The sequence below is a fragment of the Felis catus genome, chromosome B2 (assembly GCF_018350175.1).
Source record: "Felis catus isolate Fca126 chromosome B2, F.catus_Fca126_mat1.0, whole genome shotgun sequence".
NCBI lineage: Eukaryota > Metazoa > Chordata > Mammalia > Carnivora > Felidae > Felis > Felis catus.
In genome coordinates this window covers 25,402,801-25,426,710 of record NC_058372.1, presented here as the reverse complement: position 1 = coordinate 25,426,710, position 23,910 = coordinate 25,402,801, and the positions used below count along the sequence as shown (strand labels likewise).

Genomic DNA, 23,910 nt, shown 5'->3' with positions numbered 1-23,910 from the left:
AAAACTTTTCTTAACTTAATTTCTTTATGTAAAACGTTAACCTGATCCCCAAATTAAGAACAGTGAGATTCTCTCTTCCAGTCCTCTGTCACCTAGTACCCAGTACCCTTCCCCACAGGCAACCAGTATTGTGTTTCCTTCTCAGGTATCATATACTGGTAACTATTCCTTAAAATAACTTTTTAAAGGTTTTAGTATTCTTCAGTATTTAGTATTTGGTATTCAGATGTATTCCTGTGTGCCAGAAAGGAAGCGTCTCATCATTTCTGAAATTGGTCTTGAGATAAACTGTTCCCTTTTCCCACCTTCTCACCTCCTGCACCTCCTTCAGGGTGGTTCCCATGTGGAAGTCTCTTCAGCCCAGGGACCACAAGAGATGCTTCGTGTGTCAGAGCAGTAGACATGCGCTTGAAATCCATTTATATTTTTGCCTTAGGTTTCCTGAATGATTTATTTACCTGATGTTGAGAAAGATAGATCTTTCCAGGAAGAATGGTAGTCCTGTAATAATTAACATTATCCTGTAACAGAATCCTGTAACATCTTGAAAGACATTTTCTAATAGTAGCTTGTTTATCAAGCAAGATGTTCAGTATCCATGTGTGGCCTGAGCTACAAGTTCTTAGAAAGTAAGCAGACTTTAAAAATGAAATGCTGGGGTGCCTGGGTGGCTCAGTCGGTTAAGTGTCCGACTTCGGCTCAGGTCATGATCTCACAGCCCGTGAGTTCGAGCCCGACGGGGCTCTGTGCTGACGGCTCAGAGCCTGGAGCCTGCTTCGGATTCTGTGTCTCCCTCTCTCTCTGACCCTCCCCCGTTCATACTCTGTCTCTCTCTGTCTCAAAAATAAATAAACATTAAAAAAATTTTAAAAAAAATAAATAAAAATAAAAATGAAATGCTGACTGGTCCCTAGACTGGGCTCCTTGAGAGTCTGGCCTTCTGGGCCACATGCAGTAGGTGTGTGCACACAGTGGACGTGACCTCGCAGGTGGGCTGGGAATTGCCAGTCAGGTCCAGCACAGGCTCAAGAACATAGTTCTGCTGGTTAACGTTTGCTGGTGTTTTAATGAAATAATTAATTTGATTTCCTCCCTCCACATCCTGCCCTCCCCCTGGTTTCAGTGTTTTCGTTGAGTTTTCTGGTATTTATTTATAACCAGAAAATAAAATCTTCAGGGCTGTTCACATTTGCTTAGTAAAAAACACCTGGGAATTTAGAATTCTCCTTTGAATAACTTGTACCAAATCTCATACATTTGTTGACAGATAATATTGGGATCTCTCTCATTTATAAGTCATTTTTTTTTTAATGTTTATTTTTTTGAGAGAGAGAGAGAGAGAGAGAGCACGTGCTCGCACAAGTGGGGGAAGGGCAGAAAGCAAGGAAGACGCAGAATCTGAAGCAAGCTCTGAGCTGTCAGCACAGAACCTGATACAGGGCTCGAACCCACATATCGTGAGATCATGACCTGAGCCGAAGTTGGATGCTTAACTGCCTGAGCCACCCAGGTGCCCCTATAACAGCCAGTTTTTTAAAAGGAAAGAAAAAATAACCCAGAAACATATCATATCAATAAGTCAATTTCTATGCAATTTCATGAATTCCTTTTTTTTTTTAAGGAAGATTAATTGAAAAAATACCAAAAATGCTGAAATAATACAGGGCCAAATGTATTGGAGCCTCTGTCCTCAAAGTAGCCACTGGGAGGAGACAAAAGGCAGGTCTGAACTCTACCAGGAAAGGAAGTCAGCCTTCCAGTAAATGGATTTTATCATCACAAGACTATTTTGCTGACTGCATCCCACTGTCTAACTTTGAGTAGAAACTAGTTACTTTGTTTTAAGATTGTAGTTGTTTCTGCTTTCACTGTAATGTGTTTGAAATAATGAAATCCTTCACCTGAGGGTAACCAAGTGGCTGTTTTTAGGAAGTGGAGAGACTGATTTTGGACCTCAGATTAAGAACCTCAATAAAAAGCTCTTCACAGTGGTTGCCTGGGATCCTCGAGGATATGGACATTCCAGACCCCCAGATCGAGATTTCCCATTGGACTTTTTTGAAAGGGATGCAAAAGATGCAGTTGATTTGATGAAGGTGGGTCTCTCAGGGAAGAGCCCAGAGGAGGGAGGATGACTAGGCCTGTCTTCATCTATTTTGTTTTTGTTTTTATTTCTACAAGGGTGATGCCATGTGATTCTTATAGAAAATTCAAGTTCAATCAAATAGGTGTGAATAAGGAAGTAGAAATATCCCACAATCCAACTAGAGATATCACTGTTATGACTTTGAGACTCCCTTTCCAGCCAATCTTCTGACACATATAAATACACAGGATTGTATTGATGGCATCATACTATATCTAATGTTTTTCCAACTTACTCTTAGAACAGTTTGTCGAGGAAATACTTTCATGTTAATAAATATAAATTTACATAAATATTATAATAGTCATATAGTAGTCCATTGTAGGGATGTACTGTCTTATTTCATATATCTCTAATGGTAGATAAATAACTTAATTTTTAAGTTCCTTTTTATTTGTGGTTATGAGCAGCAGGGCAGTGAACATTGTTTTGTCCATGGACGTTTTAGTTCCTTTATAAACACCGTTGGTGTGGACACCCTACACCTGTCTCCTGGTACACATGTGCAAAAGTTCCATACGTATCTAGGGGATGATGCCGGGTTATAGAAGATGCAAATGTTCGTTGGACAAGATAGTGCCAAATTATTATCCATGCGACTTCTAGCAATTTATAGTCCCATCAGTATCTTGGACTGATATTTGTTACATCTTTAATTTTCCAAGTCATTCTAGTTTTACTCCTAGGCAACATCTGTCAGATGTAATCTTTGTTCAGTTTCCTTGTCAAACACATTTTCAGAGCCTGGTTGATATAAGGACTAGCATAACCTCCTGTGACACCATTCTCCTCCAGCCAGTCTCCAGACACTTCTTCCCACAGTTGCCCTCAGTGGTTTTATCAGATGCAGTGACTTCATTTCATCCAGTAAATATCAAGTTCCCCTGTGTAATCTACATTACTAGTCTCAAAGTCTTTGCTCAGGTGTGGGTGTGCATGCACATATGATTTGTCCTTTCTAAGGACAGCTGATCTCCACTGTTTCCAGAGATTTTATCCAAACAGAAGATGTCGTTCCCTCATAATTCAAAACAATACTGTGTACTTGGGTTTTTATGATACTTACATTTACACCAGAACTAAATGAGAAAAAAAAAACATTTCTGTCATCAAATGCTGGCCTCTAGGACTTTTCTTTAATTATCAAGTGATGCTCCAAACCCCACACTGTATTGATTTGGATGATTGTTAATGATCAGATTCTTCTAGCAGAGAGGAGCAATCACCTGTGCTGTGCATTTCTCTGTATTTATCACAGACACTGAAGTTTAAGAAGGTGTCCTTGTTGGGGTGGAGCGATGGTGGTATTACAGCACTCATAGCAGCTGCAAGATATCCATCTTACATCAATAAGATGGTGATCTGGGGAGCCAATGCCTACGTGACTGAGGAAGATGAAACCATTTATCAGGGTAGGTTTCACAAGCGGGCAATGTCGTGACAAGTAGCATCTTTGCCCTCCCCCTCTCATGTCTTACTATGACGTGTACTAACAAGGACTATCTCATCTGCTTCCACTTCTCAGCTCTGCAGTAGGAAGAGTAACAAATTCTTGGAAGTAATATGGTTTAACCAGTCTGTGTTTTGAATTTTTTTTAAGGTTGTTTACTTTTGAGAGACAGAGTGTGAGCAGGGGAGGGCAGAGAGAGAGGGAGACACAGAATCCAAAGCAGGCTCCAGGCTCTGAGCTGTCAGCACAAAGGCCAATATGGGGCTCGAACTCACAAACTGTGAGATCATGACTGGAGCCGAAGTTGGACACTTAACCAACTGAGCCACCCAGGCACCCCTAACCAGTCTGTCTTTCAATGCTTTCTATTTCCAAAAGTAACACTTTCATGACTCCGGAAAAGGTTTTATAAAACTCAGTGTTCACATTTCCTGCACCTGATAGTGAACTTCAAGGAGGAAGGGGTTGATGTAAAGTCTCATTTAAAATAATGTGAGTGTAAAAACGCACATTGTATTCAAATATGAAACCTTATATTTTGATAAAGAAATTTTTTGCGATTCACATTTCATTAGGTTGTCCTTCAAGCTTATCTTTGAAGTTTTTAGTGGCAGAAGAATGGGGGCCAGCAAACCTGGTAGCCTGTGGGCCAAATCCGGCCCACCATCTGTTTTCGTAAGGCCGGGCACTGATCGAGAAGGCTAGCGCTTTAAGACCTGGAGATCAATCTGGGGTGTCCCCTCCATCCCTGTTTCCTCCTCCGCTCCCAGTGTTGCTGCCCAGGGCCTGTGCTGGTGGCCACTTACACACTGGTGACTGTTGGCTATTACCAGGCACTCTGTTGTGGAATTTCAGTCAGCGACTCAGGAGCCTAGCCTCCAGCAAGCTGACCAAACTGAAACTGCTTAGCTCTCAGAAGGGCACATTGGGATCTGGGGGTATCTGAGGCAAAAAGCAAAAGTGACCTGGTCCCCACCAACGTCTGCCTGACCCACCAGGACCCTCTTCAGTCTGGTAGCTTTTTATCCTGGGTGTGTTTCCATTGGATCCCAGATGGCCCACCCCAGGCAGTCAGGGTCAAGCAGGTCAGAGGTTTCTCACCTTTAACCTACCTACCTGGTAACTGTGATTTTACCTCTTAGCTTGCAAAGCTAAAATAAGTTACTCTCTGGCCCTTGACAGAGAGCATTTGCAGACACAAGCCCTGGAATATCACAAGTCTGCTTTTATTCAGCTGTTCTGCAATTCACATGATTTAAGGAAGCTACTTCATGGCAGTGCTCTGTTGTAGAATCTTAGCCCTTACGCCGTTTGGTAATGAACTATGAAACTTTTTTTTTAATGTTTACTTATTTTTGAGAGAGAGACAGAGAGAGAGAGAGAGAGAGAGAGAGAGAGAGAGAGAACGTGCGAACACCAGAGGGGAGGAACAGAGAGAGAGGGGAACAGAGGATCCAAAGCAGGCTCTGTGCTGACAGCAGACAGCCTGATGCGGGTCTCTAAAACTCACGAACCTGACCTGAGCCAAAGTTGGACACTTAACCAACTGAGCCACCCAGGTGCCCCAGAACTATGAAACTCTTAAGTGATGAGTCTGATGTAGTGACCCATCCTAATTGACACTCTTGCCTGTCCTTGTTTTACCCCTACTGGGTTCAGAGGAGCGGAAAATATTTTAAACTGAATGAAATGCATGTGATAATGCCTGCCCTGAGGTGTTTGTGTGATAATTCCAATATCTGGGTCATTTTGGGGGTCGGCATTTGTTGGCTGTCTTTTCGGTATCATCCTGTTAGAACTCTGAGAAATATTGTTTGTTTGTTTTGCCCGTTTTGTTTTTCCTTGGCATGCAGTCAACCTGGTTAGGTTCATACTACAAATTCTGTTTAGCCTTCTGCGGGTGGTAGTTCCAGCATCAGGTCAGTTCTCAAAGCCTCTTCATGTCTGCCCCACACAAGCCCCACTCAGGCTATGCTGGGACTTAGGCGGTGGTTTATATGGTAGTTTAGTTCTTGAAGCTTATGCTGTATGCTTTTTTTTTTTTTTTTTTTGCATCTTCCCCATGCATGCAGAGCCTAGGGGTGAATCACTTCATCAGTTCATATGCAGACTTAGAAACCCCCTTCAAAGCTCCTATGACCAGAAAGAAAGATTTCTCTCATAAAGACAGGTTTTAGTAACCCCCTCCTCTGTTGTACAGTTCTGTGCATCTGGAACCGTCTTTAGGGCAAAGCGGCCAGAAAAAAGAGATGGACAAAATAATAGGGATTTCACCTACAGTCTTCAGATACAAGGGGCCCCTTTTTCTGGTACCTTTGGTCACAGAGCCAGCCTTGTCTTGGGGTTTTAGGTAGCTGCCCCGACACTGTACTAGGAGTGCAGGCCCCTGGCTGTGTACTTTCACAGCTTGGACTAGGGTGAGAAGAAAGAGAGAAAGAAAAAGCAGTCTCCCTCATGCAGGGAAACCTGGTCCTTGTCCTCTGGCTACCTCTAAGGGTCTTCTCCAGTTTCTGTTTTTAATGCCTGCCATGCAGTTGTGTGATTCACCCCGTACCCCATATTTCAAAATCGGGACTCAAAGGAAGAAAAGGAAAATGAAACTCATCCCTTTTATGGGTTATTATTCAAGTTTTGGCTCTGTTCAATCTCTTACTCTTACACCTTGGCACAGTCCTCAGGTAGCTGCTTGTGGTGTATTCTACCTGGAGTCTAGTTGTAATCAGTGAGAGAGGAGCTGCTCCAGCTGAGCCAGCACCAAAGCCCAAGAGATCGGTACTCACTTGAGCAGATGTCTTCGGGCTTCTGCTATGACTAGGGGGTGATATGTTCTAAACTCCTATTCAGCCAGACTCCCCCTGAGGCCTAGAGCCATATTTCTATCTACTTGCTGAGCACCTTCCTCTTGATAGCCTGGAAGTTAGTCATAACTAGTGTGTCTACATTGAACTCATTGCCTCATGACTCTTCCCACACCCCAGCTCACAATCTCTGTCTCATGCAGTGGTCCACGGTCTACCAGGTCATCCCTGGAGGACTAAGCCCTCCTCTCTGCCCTCTTCATTTAGCTGTGAGTGGACTCTGATAATACCACATTCCTAAGACCTTTAAAAGGTAACCCCTCCTCCTCTCTTCCTGCCCACTCTTTTCCTGCTTCAGACCCTTGGCCTCTTAGGACAATTTGTCTTCCATATGAGTTTCCTTGCTAAGGCAAGAACCTGGTCATTTAATTCTGCTACTTAAAATCCATCAGTAACCTCACAGTGATGTTCAAGCACCTGGGCTGGCCCGGGCAGCCTGGCCCTAGCCAGTCCTCGTAGCCAGCCCCTCCTTTCCCCTCAGCCTTTCTGTGTGTCCCCCACATTGAATAGCTGCCATTCCTGAAGCAAGCTTCCTCCTTTGTGCCTCTCTGCCTTGGCATCTGCTGATGTGCTCGCCTGCACTGGCCCCCCTTCTAGCCCAGTTTCCTCACCAAACTCATCTTCATCCGCCATTCCCAGCTCCCACAGCACTGCCTTTGTCGGAGGTCCCTGAGTCCTTGGGGCTGGGGTTTGGTGCTAGAACACTTTGCACACACTTTCACGATGGCCGTGTGTTCTGGGCAATGCCACCTTTCACAGCTCACCTCAGTCAATACTGTGTGAACTCACCATGTTTGGTGACTCTGACTTCCCTTCCTTTTGTAGACACACCAAAAAGTCTCCCTCTTAACCCCACACTCCCCTTTACTTACTGTCTGCTATGTCTCGGCTCCATTTCCCAGCCATCAGTCCCACGTCCTCATGCCCCACTCTCTCCCTAACTTGTGTCAAGGTGGCTTCCAACCCATGAACCCCATGAAAGCAGTGTCTTGTTCCTGCCAAGCCCGTCGGATGCTTTATTGCCCTTTGTATTCCTTGGTCATGCTGCAGAATGTGAAAATACACACGTGGGGCACCTGGGTGGCTCAGCCTCTTGATTTTGGCTCAGTTCATGATCTCCCAATTCGTGGGATCAAGCCCCACGTGGGGCTCCGCACAGACAGTGTGGAGCCTGGTTGGAATTCTCTCTTTCCCTCTCTGTGCCCCTCCCCTGTTCTTTCTCTCAAAAACAAACAAACAAACAAACAAACAAACAACAAATAAACTGAAATAAATAAGCTTAAAAAAATATTTGAAGGGATGCCTGGGTGGCTCAGTTGGTTAAATGTCGGACTCTAGATTTCTGCTCAGGTCATGGTCTCATGGTTCATGAGTTGAGCCCTGCTGTCTGGCTCTGTGCTGATAACGTGGAGCCTGCTTGGGATTGTCTCTCTCCATCTCTCTCTGACCTTCCCACATGCATGCTCTCTCTCAAAATAAATAAGTAAACTTAAAAAATTTTTTTTTGTAATTTTAAATAAATAAGTAAACATAAAAAGAAAGAAAATGTACACATGATGTAAGATCAATCACACCCCTCTTCTTGAAGCTTTCTCTGCCTTGAAGTTCTTGCCCCCATGTTCTCAGCTTGCCCTCCTATCTCTGCTTGTTCTGTGGCTTAGACACATCCCCACTCTGCTGGGCCCTGTGATGTTGGGCTCCTCCAGACGCCATCCTTAGCTCTCTCTCTGTTCCTCTTCTCTTTCTTACACTTGAGGAACTTCTCACATGTCTTGGCTTCACCAGACTCCCAAATTCCAGATATTCAGCTTCTTACCTGGTTGCCCCACGTGCACCTTATGTTCACTATGCCTAAAGTGTAGCTCATAATCTTTCCTCTACACCCCTTCTTCCTGCTACATTTCTCATTTTGGTAACTGATGCTCAGAAATATGCTATTTCTTCCACAAAATAATTTGTGATAAGTGAACCGATAGTTATGATTTATTGAACACCTACTGTGAGCTAACACTGACATAGCCCTGTATGACTTCAATCCAGGGCACAGAGAAGTGAAGAAGCCTGTCCTGATGGTACAGACGTGTGGTGGCTGTTCCCCTCTGCAGTCTAGTGATCCAGCCCCGTGTTCTGCCTGCGCTCTGCCTTTGCTGTGCCTGGAATCCCTCCCAGCTTTTCCATTCCTCCTGCCAGGCCTCCATCTGTCCCCACTTAGATTGACCAGCACTTTCCAACCTGTCCTCTGTCTCAGCCTCCTTTCAGTGTGCTTTCCAGACTGCTTAGATAGGAGTTTGCTAAGATGTAAATCTCATCGTCTCTTACTTTGAAGCCCTTCAAGGTCTCCCATAGCTTTCTAGGTAAGTAGAGTTCAAACTCCTCTGCTTTGCCTACAAAGTTTGAGGAAACCAGGACCCCGGGCCTTTCTGGGTCCATCTCCTGCCACTTTTGTCTCCTCTACCCCCACACACCCATCGTTTTCTTCAGGTACCTGAAAACCCCTGAAGTTCCAGCAGTAGGGGGCACGGCTCGCTGTCTCTGCCAGCGTGCTGCTCCCATACTCGCTTGCTGGCTTGTGTTCTCACGGACTCAGATCCTGCAGTGCATCCTCCGGGAAGCCCCCCACCACTGCCACTCCCGCTCATTGACCCCCACCCCCCGTCCTCCCCCAGCTTCTCTTGGGACATTTATTCTATTCCACTCCTCTACAGAGGTCAGAGGTCAGTTACAACTCTCTAGACCATAAGGCCCTTGAGGGCAGAGGCCTTATCTCATTCAGGTTTGTATCTGCTGTGACTGGCACTCAACAGGCTTCAGATAATGCTTACCAGAATAATTCACTAATTAGTGGCGAGCGAATGAGTTTTCTTCTGGTGCTTAGCACAAATTATATGCTCAGAAAGAGAAATGTATCAGTTTTGGGGGGAATACAAATCATATCTGTTTTGTATCAGCAAACAGTTTGGTTCAAATGGTTTTTTAAGGAACTAAAACATAATTGCTGCTTTTAAATTTTTTTTTGGTGGAAATTATGCTTTGGGGAAAAACTGGCTTCCTCTTGGAAAAAAATTAACAGAAGTAAGTAAATATACAGAATATTTTTGAATGTTTGTTACATGCTGGGTACTGTTGCTAGCACATTCCATGTCTGACTTATTTACTCTTTATCTCGGAGTGTTGTTATAATTCTCATTTTTCAGATTAGGAAACTAGCACAGAGGTTAAGGAACTTGCTCAGGGTGACACGGCTAGCAGGTGCAAGTGCTGGCATTCAGACCCAGCCAGCTTGACTTCTGAGCCTGTGTGTTTAACCACAGTGTTTGATGTGAACATCTGGCTTGCCCCAGCTTAGCTGGATACCCCTGTCCCTCGATATTTCGGTAATATTTCCCATTAGAGTCTAAAGCCTTGCCCCAGATTTTACATGCTCATAGATGCCTCTTCAAATGCCTGGTTTCACTGAGTTAACTCACTTTGAGAATCTCTCACTATCCCAAGAGGAGGAATTTACATTTTAGCAAGAAAAACGTCTACACATTAAACATTAGCCAACTTGGTTCTTAAAAGATCTTGTCCTTCCTATCACAGAGGAATTTTTTTTTTATTTTATAAAAATATAGATAATTTTATAAAATATATAACTTTAAAACATTACATTTAGATTATATATTAATAACATAGTAAAAATATAGTAATAATAAAGTACTAATAATATATCACATCTTCAAATTAAACATTAAATATTTAAGTATATTTATATATCTTATAAATATGTAACATAAATATCATGAATAATATATACTATATACTAAAGTATATAATATATATTTAAATTTTATTCTGTAATTATATATTTAAATTTTTAATTCAAATTTATTTAATTGTATAATATTTGATACATATAATGCAATACATGTGACACTGTGAATTATAGACACCCATGAGCCCACCATGGAACATAAGACTGATCACTGTTTGTACCCTCACTGTATGCATGTGCTTCCTCCCCAGGCCTCCCCTACCTCTAGCCTGAGTCCTACAATTATCCTTATGCCTTTTTGAAAACACGCCTGTCACATATGTTTATATTCCTAAACAGTATATAATTTAATTCTATTTGGTTTTGAGCTGTACAAAGTGACTTTATACTGTATACATCATCTTCTGTGACTCACTTTTTTTCAGTGAACGTTGAATTTCTAAGATTCATTCATGATATTTCTGTATTATATTCCATTGGGCAAATGTATTTTATTTTTCCTCTCTTTTATCAATAAACTGTAGGTCTGTTTTCACTGTTGCCGTGAACATTCTTATACATGTCTCCTGGGGCATCTGGGCAACAGTGTCTCTCTAGGGGTATATGCCCAAATGTGAAATTTGCTAAACATTGTGGTATGCAAATACACCATGTGACAGGTGACCAATTATTTTCCAACTAAATAAATTTGCGTTTCCATCACGAGTGTATAAGATTCCTTAACTTGTATCCTCAACGAAAACTTGAAATCATCAGACTTCTTAATCTTTCACCAGTCAAATGGGCAAGAAATGGTATCTTACTGGGGGACTTAATTTTCCTTTTCCTATTACTAGTAAGATTGAGAATCTTTTTTTATGTACTTATGCATCATTGGGGTTTCTTTTTCTGTATTGTACCTATTCATGTCTTTTCATTTCTTTTTGTTTTAAAACTTTTATGTAATATTTGATAAATATAAAACCTTGTGTTTAACAGGGATACCTTATGAAGTCTAGCAACAAAGCAAACACCCAAGGACTCTCCACCCACTCAAGACTAGAACACTTCAGTGTTATTATGACATTATTGATTTGCAAGGTTTTTGTTGTTTAATAATATGATGACTATCCCCTTGTGGTTAGTAATTGTGTCAGTCGTGGTACACAGCTTGTTGCTTGTCCTTTTGCTTTCTCTATAGACAGAACTAAATTTAATGTAAGAAAATGTTACAGTGTTTTATTTTCTCACTTGGAAAGTTTTGTTGGTTTTTGCATTTACAAACACATTCCTCAGTTTCTTTACTCACCTTTCCTTCTTTCGTCTCAGATATTCCCTCTAGGATCACTTCTCTTTCTCCTCAAGTTATTTTTTATGAGTTCTTTTTTTTTTTTTTTAAGTTTATTTATTTATTTTGAGAGAGAAAGCGTGAGCAGGAGGGGCAGAGAAAGAGATAGGGAGAGAGAGAATTCCAATCAGGCTCCATGCGGTGAGCACAGAGCCGGATGCAGGGCTGGAATCTCACCAACCGTGAGATCATGACCTGAGCTGAAATCAAGAGTCAGACACTTGACCGACTGAACCGCCCAGATGCTCCTGGAAGTTCTTTAAGGGGAGATCTGTTAAGAGTCAACTCAGTTTTTATTTCACTCTCATTCTTGAAAGATTGTTTGGCTAAGTACAGAAATATAAATGGGAAATTCTTTTCTCCACTGCGCACTGTCTGCATTCCTTAACCACTGCTGTGAACTTTTGCCAGCGAGCTTTCCTCCCTTTGGAGAGTTGTGTCTTACCTCTGGCTGCTTTTCAGGTTTTTGCTTTCTCTTTGATTTACTGCTATTTTGCTCTTCTCTGTCTAGATGCAAATTCCTTTTTATTTATCCAGTTTGGGTTACACTTGAGTTTTGTCTGTGGACTTTTCTTTGATCAGTTCTGAAAACCTTTCTCAGCGGTTTCCCTCTTCCCATATTTCTTCTTCTCCATTCTCCTCCTCCTCCTCTCCTTCGGGGACTGATTGGACTTTGTGGGCCTTGTCTTTCATTCTGCTCTGTCTCTTGTTCATCTTGTCTCTCTGTGTGGTGGTCTGCATCATATGTTAAGCTTTCTCTTCCAATGTTCTAGCTTTTTCATTAGCTTTATAAAGATTCTGGTCGTTTTGTGATCTTTGATTAGGAGTGAAATTTGCTTACTCTCAATCTGAAAACCCACAAAAAAAGACCGTGAACACAAATTGATACTGTTTTCCTTCAGAGAGGATTTACATTTGCTATTCTTGGGAGCCTGGGAGCCATGGGATAATCACAGCCTGGGGCCATTTTAATCTCAGTTTAATCTAGGAATCTCAGGTTCAGCTCTACCCACTGCCCCCAGCTAGTAGTTACATTTCCCCCAAAAGCAACCCTGCCTTTTGAGTAGTCTTACCACCCTTTGCTCTGTTTTCTGGTTCTCTTCCATCTTACACACACACACACCCTAGTTTGCATTAATTGCTGCAACTCCAGCAATGCAACAAATCATATGTTTTATGAAAGGTCTAGTCCTTCCACTGCAAGGGCACCTCGCAGAGGGTGCTGTCTACAATAGTGCCCAAAGTAAAAATATCTACAGGGGATTTTTTTACTGACCATCTTCATGACATCTTACTGGCTCCTCTCTCCTTTCCTCTCTTCCAACTCTTTTTCTTCTTCCCAGATCTCCCCACCCTCTTAATTTCCAGACTTCTCTGCACCTCTCTGTGAAGTCTTTTCACTCCTGTGCAGAGCAGGTCAGCTCTCCTCAGCTTCCATATGCACCTCTGGGCTTACCTATGCAGATTTGAACCAGTCCGGCAGTCTGTCATCCTTAGAAGGCAGCTGTAGTTGTAAATAGCAGTTTTGCCTTCACTCTGTTATTTCTGTTCCCTGAGTACACTCTGGGTGCCTGCCAGGGGTCTGGCACTGTCTAGAGCACTGTGGAGGGGTTATTGTGCAATATGAGTTCATATCATTAGTAATGTGTTGTCTTTGAGGTATATTGTGTACCAGAAGCACTGTGTTAAAAGCTGTCCATGAGCCATATGTAATATGCTCAGAAAAATTAGAATTACCAGTGTGTTTAAAGAAATATGGACACAACTGGGCTAAGTAATTGAATTTGTTCATGCATTTTGTAAGTGGTTTTTAGCTATTATTTCCTAAGAGTGAATCATCTGTACTTGTTTCAAGTTCATAGTTAGCCTTTTACAGTCATATTTCTTCAGTAACAGAAACTAGAATGAATAATTTGTATGTTTTTCAGTGTACCTGAATGCAATTCAGAAAATATCTTCTTTTTAAAAATTTTTTTTAAATGTTTATTTATTTTTGAGACAATGCGAGAGACAGAGTGCAAGCAGTGGAGGGGCCGACAGAGGGAGGCACAGAATCTGAAGCGGGCTCCAGGCTCTGAGCTGTCAGCCCAGAGCCTGACACGGGGCTCAAACTCACAAACTGTGAGATCATGACCTGAGCCGAAGTCAGACGCTTAACCGACTGAGCCACCCAGGCGCCCGTAGAAGATACCTTCTCTTTAAGAAATCATGTCAGTTTTACTCAGATAACCCTAATTGCAGGAATATCTTCTTATATCTTATACTTTTAACAGAAAGCATTAAATGCAGATCTGATTTCACTTAGTAAAAATTTATGTTGTGCCTCTTTTGTGCCAGGCTCTGGCCAAGGCTCTGGGCATAAGTGGGAGACAAAACAAAGCCAAGTCCCTTATCCTGGAGCTTTCATCTTCCTGGGGAGACAGGCACTCAGCCATGGACACAGAAAATGCTACAAAGCACTGAAAGATGCAAAACAGAGTAGATGGAGGGGAGGGTGCTCTAAGAGGATGGTTGGGGAAGGCCCCACTGCCCTGGACAAAGTGAGGAGTAAGCCAGGTGGAAAGTTGGAGAAACATTTCAGGCAGACAGAAGAGCAAGCAGGATGACTCTGGGGTGGACTATGTTTGCAATATTTGAAGATAAGCCTTAACATTAGACTAGACTTATTCTTGTCACTACTTCTGTTTTTCAGGTATCAGAGATGTTTCTAAATGGAGTGAGAGAACAAGAAAACCTCTAGAAACCTTATATGGGTATGACTACTTTACCAAAACCTGTGAGAAGTGGGTGGATGGCATAAAACAATTTAAACATCTTTCAGATGGTAGGTTGTGTGAACTGTTTTAGCTGTTCCTTTGCTGATCAGAGAGGCTGCTTGAGTTCCTCCCCTGGTGTTCCAGAATTCCCTGGTGATTAGCACATTCACCCACTGTTTTCATGCTGATGTGTGAACAGAGGATGCTAGTGACTGTACACAGTACAAGCCCTTGTATAATACATCTGCCTTAAACTGTACTAAATATATAGTTGATCAAGGTTCACATAGTTAAGTCTTTAATAGAAGACTGTTCCTTTCTCCTTCTAATCCTTGTGTGTATGATGACAAAATAATTCTCTAGAAGCCTCAGATAGTATATATGTTCTAATTCTGGAATGGACAATCAGAAAACAAGCCACCACACAGAGCGTATTTTTTTCTTTTTCATGTGTTACCTGCTACATACTCTGTTACTAAGACAAAAAAGAAGGACCTTTTTGTCATGACCTTCAGCCCAGTGAGCATGAGGAAGAGTGTTCAGTTCACTTCCCACCTTCAGAACTTAGTTAAATGACTATAGCTCCCTGTCTTTATCTGAAAATTTAACACGATTTCCAATAACAGTAAGAATTGATCTCTTTAAGAAAATTCTGAGTTAAAGTCTGTTTTTAAGTAGCTATTTACATTTATACTCTCTCACTCTTCTATTTTAACTGTAAAAGAATAGAGGGTAGCTAAGATCTAATCTGGGAGCACAATTCAGTTACAGAATGGCTGCAGTTGAAGGGCCAGTTTATCTATTAGGTAATCATTTCCAGACTGAGTCACCTATCAAAACTTTCACAATGAAAAGGGCATTTGAAAATGTTACTTTTTTGGTTTAAGTTCAAAACAGTAAATATATCCTGTTCAAATGAAGTACCCACCCATAGAAATAGGTCTTGGAAATGTGTTTCCCTCAGCTCCTAAAAATGCCATAAAAGATGTCTAAGACAGTTCTCCATTAAAGAAGGCAAACTTCTGAAATGTAAACTTTTTTGCTTTCCTGACAAGAGAGTTGAAGGGGTAGGAAGATTCGAAGGTAGAAGCAGAATTAAATCAGCAGTTCAAAACTATGCCCTGTGTTTGTTAAAATTTAAACCTTCCACTCTGCGAAAAACACCATCAAGAGAATGAAAAGACAAGCCACAGACCTGGAGAAAACATTTGCAAAAGACACATGTGATCAAGCACTGTTATCCAAATGTGCCAAGAACTCTTACAACTGAACAATAAGAAAACAAACAACCTGATTAAAAAGATGAGCCAAATAACAGGATCCCACTGCTCACCTATTAGAATGGCCAGAACAGGATGTTGAGGGCAGTGAAAATACTCTGTGACACCATAACGATGGATGCATGTCGTTATACATTTGTTCAGACCCACAGAACGTACAACAACAGGAGTGGCCCCTAATGTAAACTCTGGACTCTATGGTGGGGATGTTGATAGTAGGGGAAGCTGTGCATGTGGGGGGGCAGGGGGACAAGGGAAATCCCTGTACCTTCCACTCAATTTCGCTGTAAACCTAAAATTAAAAAAAATTAAATATAGTTTTTAAAAAAATGAAAGAGAAGGGAGGGGAAATGCCAAAATATAGAGGAGCTAGCAGTATGTAAATGATCTTATAGCAAGACTGTTAACAAACCACGTATCTCCCTTCCACACTCACTAATTTGACAGGAGCCCTTTTCTTCCAACTTGTATCCTCATGTTTATGGACGCTCAGTTTAGCAGAGGAGTTAACTGCACATATTTGGAGTCAGACGGTGGCCTTGCTACTTGGCTTGCTGTTAGAATGAATTGGGCAGATTCATTCATTTGAGCTTCTCTCAAAGCTGCAGTTTCCTATCTGGGAACTGGAGATACTAACAACTACCTCATAAGGTTGTTGTGAGGATCCAACCAGGTTCTGTACGTTCAGCTTTGGTGCGGTACCAAATACAGAGTAAGTGCTTAATAAAAGATTATTATTACTATCGTTAGAAAAGTGCTTGGTTTACAAATAATTGTACATACTAAATGAGTTAAAACACGTGACGAAGTGTTCCATGGGCATCAAACCACTTGAACAGTTTCTGGCACATAGTGCTCAATAATAAGTGATTATACTATTGGTGGGTGTGTGTCATTTCAGGGGTAGGAGAGGGAAGCTTCTGAGACCTAGGGAAATACTTCCCTGGCCAACCCACCACCTTCTCATTTAGCAGGCAGTGACCCCCAAGTGAGGGGGAGGGACAGGCCAGGTGCCTGGACAGCTTTCTCAGGGCCCCAGCACTTTCTTCTCAACGCAGGCAGAGGCAGGGAGGAGGCAGGAGAGGAAGGAGCTCGCTTTATGGAGTACCTGCTGGGTGCCTAGAACCTTCAATATGACATCTCTTTTTAGCCTCGTGGTTAACCCCAGAGAACTGTAACTATCCCTGTTTGACCAAGGAGGAGGCTAAAACTCATAACTAAGGAACTACCAAGATTTCACAGGCAGGAAACAGCAGGACAGGACCAGAACCAGGTTGTTCCACATTCACCTTAGAAATGTTGTTACAAATGGGGGTGAGGACCTCATAATCTCCGAAGTATGTCAGTCAGGAATGTCATGGAAGCAGGAGGGATGAAGAGAAGCTGGTTTGCCATGTGTAAATTTAAAAAATTTTTTTTTTCAACGTTTATTTATTTTTGGGACGGAGAGAGACAGAGCATGAACGGGGGAGGGGCAGAGAGAGAGGGAGACACATAATCGGAAACAGACTCCAGGCTCTGAGCCATCAGCCCAGAGCCCGACGTGGGGCTCGAACTCAGGGACCGCGAGATCGTGACCTGGCTGAAGTCGGACGCTTAACCGACTGCGCCACCCAGGTGCCCCTGCCATGTGTAAATTTTAACCTCACAGTAAGGTATGTAAGCTTTAAGGGCTAGCTGGAAGCCCAAGAACCATTTAAGACATTATTTCAAGGGAAAAGCTTTCACATGCCAAGCATCTACCATCACTTTGCAAATTGGGGACTGCTCTATATAATATAAAGAATTGTGGGGTTTTTTGTTTATTTTTCCTATTTTACATGAATTATGACTATAAATCAAGTGAACTTCTTGTTTACTAATAGAGCTTCCAAAGCAGAGGGGAAAAAAATAGAGAAACAGGAAGACACCTCAGACCCCATCTTTTTTTATTTTTTTAATTTTGTTAATGTTTATTTTTTTTTTGAGAGAGAGAAACAGAGTGGAAGCAGGAGAGGGAGACACAGAAACCAAAGCAGGCTCCAGGCTCTGAGCTCTCAGCACAGAGCCCGATGTGGGGCTCAAACCCACGAACAGTGAAATCATGACCTGAGCTGAAATCTGAGGCTTAACTGACTGGGCCATCCAGGGCCCCCACCTCAGACCCCATCTAAGGCAAACCACCTCTTCTATAGACAGGGACACTGAGGTCCAGAGAGAGGCATGATTTGTCTCAGTTCTCTGCTTTTCTGACTCACCTCCTGGGATGGTCCCGTTGAAGCAGATTATCCTTGCTATTTGTCTTTCAGGGAATATCTGTCGGCACTTGCTGCCCCTGGTTCAGTGCCCCACCTTAATTGTGCATGGGGAGAAGGATCCTCTGGTCCCACGTTTCCATGCCGACTTCATACACAAACATGTGAGAGGGTCACGGTAAGTCCAGTCTCTGCTTCAGTGCTCTGCCTCACTGCCTTGGGAAATGCGTGGAAGAAGCCTTGTAAGGAAAGGAAGCATGAAGATTGGGGTTTTTTAAGGTATTACCCGCCCCCTCATTTTGCCCATGTCAATAAATAGTACTGCTCTATTTAGGGTTCCAGGGAAACATGGTGCACACGGAGCCCTGATTTGTGGGTAACCAGTACCCAGAGGGAAAGAAATTCTTGGGTGGATTATTTTAATGTTGCTGCAAAGGCATATCTGCTAATAGGTAGTAAGCCCTGTAACACTGCAGACAGTTTAGATTTATAGCAATCATTGTTAATTAAAACACTTTTATATATTTGGGAATTTTCAGGTTAGTTTATCATTATAAAGGTACTATCAACCCTAGGGAAACTATATTAATTCCAGGGATGCTGTCATTACTCTGGACATCTTTGGAATTCTTTTGGAATTGGCTTTAGTAATGAGAAAATCCTCCCTCCCTTCCTCTTTGCCTCCCTCCCTCTTTGCCTCCCTCCTCTTCTTTCCCTCCATGAGCTTTGTTTTTGTTTTTGTTTTTTAATTTATTTATTTTTGAGAGAGAGACAGCATGAGCAGGGGAGGGGCAGAGACAGAGAAGGAGACACAGAATCTGAACAGGCTCCAGGCTCTGAGCTTTCAGCACAGAGCTGAACACGGGGCTCGAACTCAGGAATGGGGAGATCATGACCTGAACTGAAGTCAGACGCCCAACCAACTGAGCCACCCAGGCTCCCCATCCATGAGCAGTTTTCTGATGTCTACTGTGGACCAGCACTGCTTGGCATGGTCCTTGCTGGCCCCTGCCCTGTGTGCACACAACAGCCCATCAGGGAAAGCAGACTCAGAAACAGTTCCACAACTTCTTTTTTTAATTATTAATTTTTTTTAATTCCAGGATAGTTAAATATTAGTTTCAGATGTACTGATTTAACAGTGCTAAATATTAGTTACAGGTGTACAATATTGTGATCCAACAAATCTACACATTACTCAGTGCTCATTATGACAAGTACTCTTAATCCCGTTCACCTATTTCACCCATTCCCTACCCACCTCCCCTCTGGGAACCATCAGTCTGTTCTCTATACTTAAGAGTCTGTTTCTTGATTTGTCTCTCTGTCTCTCTTTTTCCACTACCCGTTTCTTAAACATCACATATGACTGAAACCATATGGTATTTGTTTTTCTCTGACTGGCTTATTTCACTTGGCATTATACTCTCTAGATCCATCTTGCAAATGACAAGATTTTGTTCTTTTTACAACTGAACAATACTCCATTGTGTATATATACCACCTCTTCTTTATCCGCTCACCAGTCGATGGATTCTTGGGTTGCTTCTATAATTTGGCTATTGTAAATAATGCTACTATAAACATATAATGCATGTATCTCTTTGAATGAGTGTTTTTGTATTCTTTGGGATAAATACCTAGTAGTGTGATTACTAGGGTGGGGTAGTTCCATTTTTCACTTTTTGAGGAAATTCCATACTGTTTTCCAGAGTAGCTGTATCAGTTTGCATTTCCACCAACAGAGCAAGAGAACTCCCCTTTCTCTACATCCTCGCCAACACCTGTTGTTTCTTGAGTTGTTGATTTTAGCCATTCTGACAGGTGTGAAGTGATATCTCCCTGTAATTTTGATTTGCATTTCCCTGATGGTGAGTGATGCATCTTTGCATGTCTGTTGGCCATCTGGATATCTTCTTTGGAGAAATATCTGTTCATGTCTTCTGCCTTATTTTTTAATTGGATTATTTGTTTTTTGGATGCTGAGTTTATAAGTTCTTTACATATTTTGGATACTAACCCTTTATCAGATATATCACTTGCAAATGTCTTCTCTCATTCAGTAGATTGTCTTTTTGTTTTGTTGATCATTTCCTTTGCTGTGCAGAAGCTTTTTAATTTTTTTTTTAACATTTATTATTACTGAGAGGCAGAGAGACACAGAGTGTGAGCAGGGGAGAGGTAGAGAGAGGGGGAGATACAGAATACGAAGTAGGTTCCAGGTTCTGAGCTGTCAGCACAGAGCCCGACGTGGGGCTCGAACTCATGATCTGTGAGATCATGACCTGAGCCGAAGTCAGTCGCCCAACCAACTGAGCCACCCAGGTGCCCCTGTGCAGAAGCTTTTTATCTAGATGTAGTCCCAATAGTTTATTTTTGCTTTTGTTCCCTTGCCTCAGGAGACATATTAGCAAGAAGTTGCTATGTCCATGTCAGAGAAATTACTGCCTGTGTTTTCTGCTAGGATTTTATAGTTTCAGGCCTCACATTTAGGTCCTTAATCCATTTTGAATTTATCTTTGTGTGTGGTGTAAGCCATCCACTACTTCTTTTTTTTTTTTTTTTTTTTTTTTTACTGTTTATTTATTTTTGAAAGAGTGAACGTGGGGTAGGGGCAGAAGGAGGGGAACATAGGATCTGAAGTGGGCTCTGCCCTGACAGCAGAGAGCCCAATGTGGGGCTTGAACTCACAAACTGCAAGACCATGACCTGAGCTGAAGTCAGACGCTCAGATGGCTGAGCCACCCAGGTGCAACAGCCATCCACTGCTTCTTAATCATATTATTCCATGATACATTTCAACAAACAGATTTCTTAAAGAATATTAAATGTTGGGGACATGCTTCTTATTCTACAATAACATATAATTATTATAAAACTGTATAATTTTTATATCCATATAGCATTATATATTTTAAAGGGCATTTTACATACAATATCTAATAACTCTTCATAACGAACTTATGAAAAAATATTGTCCCCATTTACAGATGAGAAAAATCAAGGCTAAGAGATGTTAAGCAATCTTCTAAGGTTGCATAGCTAGTAAATGACAAATCCTAGATTTTTTTCCCCCCTCCTAATATAGCACTTTTCCCCCACAGCACAGCTGCCTCTCATAAACATACTGTTATTTTAATATGATGGTAAGATACCTGGATTATATACTTGCTGACCTGGTTAATTATCTTCTAGCTTCAGAAATGACAGGTTTTGCACACTGACGCTCATGGTAAATGCAGTGTGTTCCCTCAGAAAACCAGGTTCAATAAAAGTCAGTCTGCAAGAAAGTTTAATTTAGGAATTCTGTTCTAAACCCATCTCCTAGCAACAGAATACATCAATATGGGAAAAAATTTTTCCCTTCCCGTTCAGATGTTAATTATTTCAGTGGACTATTTTGTGAAAGATCATTTTTTTTAGAGCAGTATTCTTTGGAACAAGTGAGTTGAAGGTGAAGTGTTATTGGCAATGATTGTCTTCAACTGGTTTGCATTTTATACCTCTTACCTTCATCTGCTAAAAGACCCCTTTATGTTGGACATGAATATGAACCCACCTGGAACACAGGTGGTTTATTTTGGACCCCACAAAAGGAAAATGGGTTCTTTGAGCACCAGAGTCCTTTGAGATTCAGCCATTTGACAACAGGGAAGCAGGTTAGAGTGGCAGGTTCCCAGTGAACTTAATATTTCATTATCTTGCTAGGTACATTTATAATTAAATTTAAGGATACAGTCTATCCCTTCAGAGATTATATCAACAGGTATTACATATGAAACAAATGCCTTTCTCTCAGAAGGAGGCCAAATGGAGGGCGCTGGGTGGCTCAGTAGGTTAAGGGTCTGACTTCAGCTCAGGTAATGATCTCACAGTTTGTGAGTTCAAGCTCCGCATTGGGCTCTCTGCTGTCAGCAAAGAGCCTGCTTCAGATCCTTTGTCCCCCCCCTCTCTCTCTGCTTCCCCCCCAACCCTGCTCTCTTTCTCTCTCTCTCTCAAACATAAATAAACATTAAAAAAAAAAAAGGAGGCCAAAGGAAGGGCAGGGTTGTTCAGCAGGCCTGCTTCCTATGTCAATTTGTCTCTCTTTTTGTGTATGTGTATGTGAGGAACAATGGTAGACTCTCTTGGAAGCGAAAAGGCCTTAAAGATCATTCGGGTTCAGTGGTTTTAAAATTTGTTTTTAGCTGAACCGTTCCTCCTAATAAACTCTGGTGCAGGAGTCCAAGATACAAAACATAAATAAGAGCTATTCTGATAATAGCAGCGATGGGGAGCAGACCTGCCCCTTTGATTCTTCTTGTTCTGCCTCAGCCCCTGTGCATTCCCTGCTCATCCAGCCCTCCCTCCTAGACTGAAAAGCCCTGATGTCGCTCACCACCTCCCTGGCTAGCTAGCTTCTTCTTGGGCATCACCCTGAAGGTCAGCCCTGGCTCACTTTCGGAGGATTTGTGTTGAGCAGAGGTTGGCGTCCATCAGAACCCTTTGGGGTTGCAGTGGATGGGCCCCAGGAGGCAGTGGGGCTGAGCCAGCTCAGAAGAGGATGTGACTACACAGCTGAGTAAGCTACACGTGTGCTTACAGTGTATACTGGTCAGCTGGGGCCGCTGTAACAAGTATCACACTGGGCGGCGTAAACAGTAGAAATCTATTCCGTCAGAGTTCTGGAGGCTGGAAATCTGAGATCAGGGTATCAGCAGGGTTGATTTCTTCTTATGCTTCTTTCCTTGGCTTATAGATAGTTCTTCTCCCTTTATCCTTACATGGTCTTCCCTCTGTGTATGTGCCTTCATCTCCTCTTATAAGGATACCAGTCACATTGGATTGGGGCCCACTCATATGATCTCATTAATTGCCTCTTTAAAGATCTTCTATCCAAATAAGTCACACTTTGAGGTCGTGGGGGTTAGGACTTCAGCATATGGATTCGTAGAGGATGCAGTTCAGGGCATAATCCTGTGTTTCTGTGGAGGTGCTCCGATCTTGGGAATGAGAGGACCAGTGGAGACGAGCGTCTGGGTTTCAGACCCAGCTGCAGATGACCACCACCTTGCCTGGAATCCCCTTCCAGCCCTCAGCCCCTTCTGTGGCCTGGCCAAGTGTGCTCATCCCTCAGGTAGCAACTCAGATGTATCCTCCTCCAATTACTTATCTTTTTGGGATCACCTGGTCCTTTTTAACCGCTGTTAGCATGTAAATTTAATATTCCTCCTGCTGAGCATGTCAGCACCAGTCCCAGGATGTGGTCTAGTGCATTTTAAAGTGCTTAGTACACTTTGAAAGAAAGAGAACATGAGAGGCACACAAGGGCCATTGACTGGTGACTCAGTCCCAAAAAGTGTGGTGCAGAGTCCCAACTGCATGTTCTGAGACCAGGGCCAGAGAGCCAGGTCAGGTGGGAAAGAATGATGGGTAAAGTGTGCAAAGAGCTGGGGTTCAATGTCAACGAAAGGGGAGAGGTGGAAAATGGAGTCTTTCCTGGAAAGCAGAACTGGTGTGTTGGAGTCCTGGAACCCTTCATAGCAGTGGTTACATGCCCTGGCAGGGAAGGAGATGGACCCAGGTCTGAGTGCTGGCTCTGTCACTAAGTGTGTGCCCTTCAGCAGTGTGCATGTGTTTCTATACCTCTGTTTCCCTGTGTGTAAGATGGTGATGATACCTGTCATTTGTTTGTACATTTAAGATTTAATAGGAGCTCAGTATGCAGTAGCTGCCATTTCTGTGGGTGGAATGCTGCTGTGGGTTCTGGTGATCAGGGGCCCGAGGAGACAGCTGGGGTGTGGCTTGTGAGTAGGTCAGTGGCAAGCTGCCCTCGACCCGATTTTCAGCACCATTGTCAGTACAGGTGTGTGGGTGTATTAGCGTTCTCCAGAGAAACAGAACCAAAAGGATACACATAACACACACACACAGGGGCTCCTGGGTGGCTCAGCTGGTTGGGCGTCTGACTTCAGCTCAGCTCATGATCTCACAGTCCATGAGTTCGGGCCCCGTGTCGGGCTCTGTGCTGACAGCTCAGAGCCAGGAGCCTGCTTCGGGTTCTGTGTCTCCCCCTCTCTCTCTGCCCCTCCCCTGCTCATGCTCTGTCTCTCTCTCTCTCAAAAA

General features: G+C 42.6%; 1 protein-coding gene and 1 long non-coding RNA gene across 3 annotated transcripts in view; both read left to right on the top strand.

Moving 5' to 3' along the window:
- Window positions 1-23,910, top strand: part of BPHL (biphenyl hydrolase like) — a 38,273-nt gene that overhangs the window by 9,025 nt on the left and 5,338 nt on the right. For both annotated transcript variants that reach the window (XM_003985848.5, XM_006931486.4), the window contains exons 3-6: window positions 1,930-2,096; window positions 3,405-3,558; window positions 14,228-14,359; window positions 17,860-17,983. In XM_003985848.5, the coding sequence (XP_003985897.2) occupies window positions 1,930-2,096; window positions 3,405-3,558; window positions 14,228-14,359; window positions 17,860-17,983 (577 nt within the window). The remainder of the gene's footprint in view (window positions 1-1,929; window positions 2,097-3,404; window positions 3,559-14,227; window positions 14,360-17,859; window positions 17,984-23,910) is intronic.
- Window positions 7,906-11,317, top strand: LOC109499598. The gene is made up of 2 exons (XR_002156941.2): window positions 7,906-8,808; window positions 11,187-11,317. It is a non-coding gene; the product is annotated as an uncharacterized LOC109499598 (long non-coding RNA).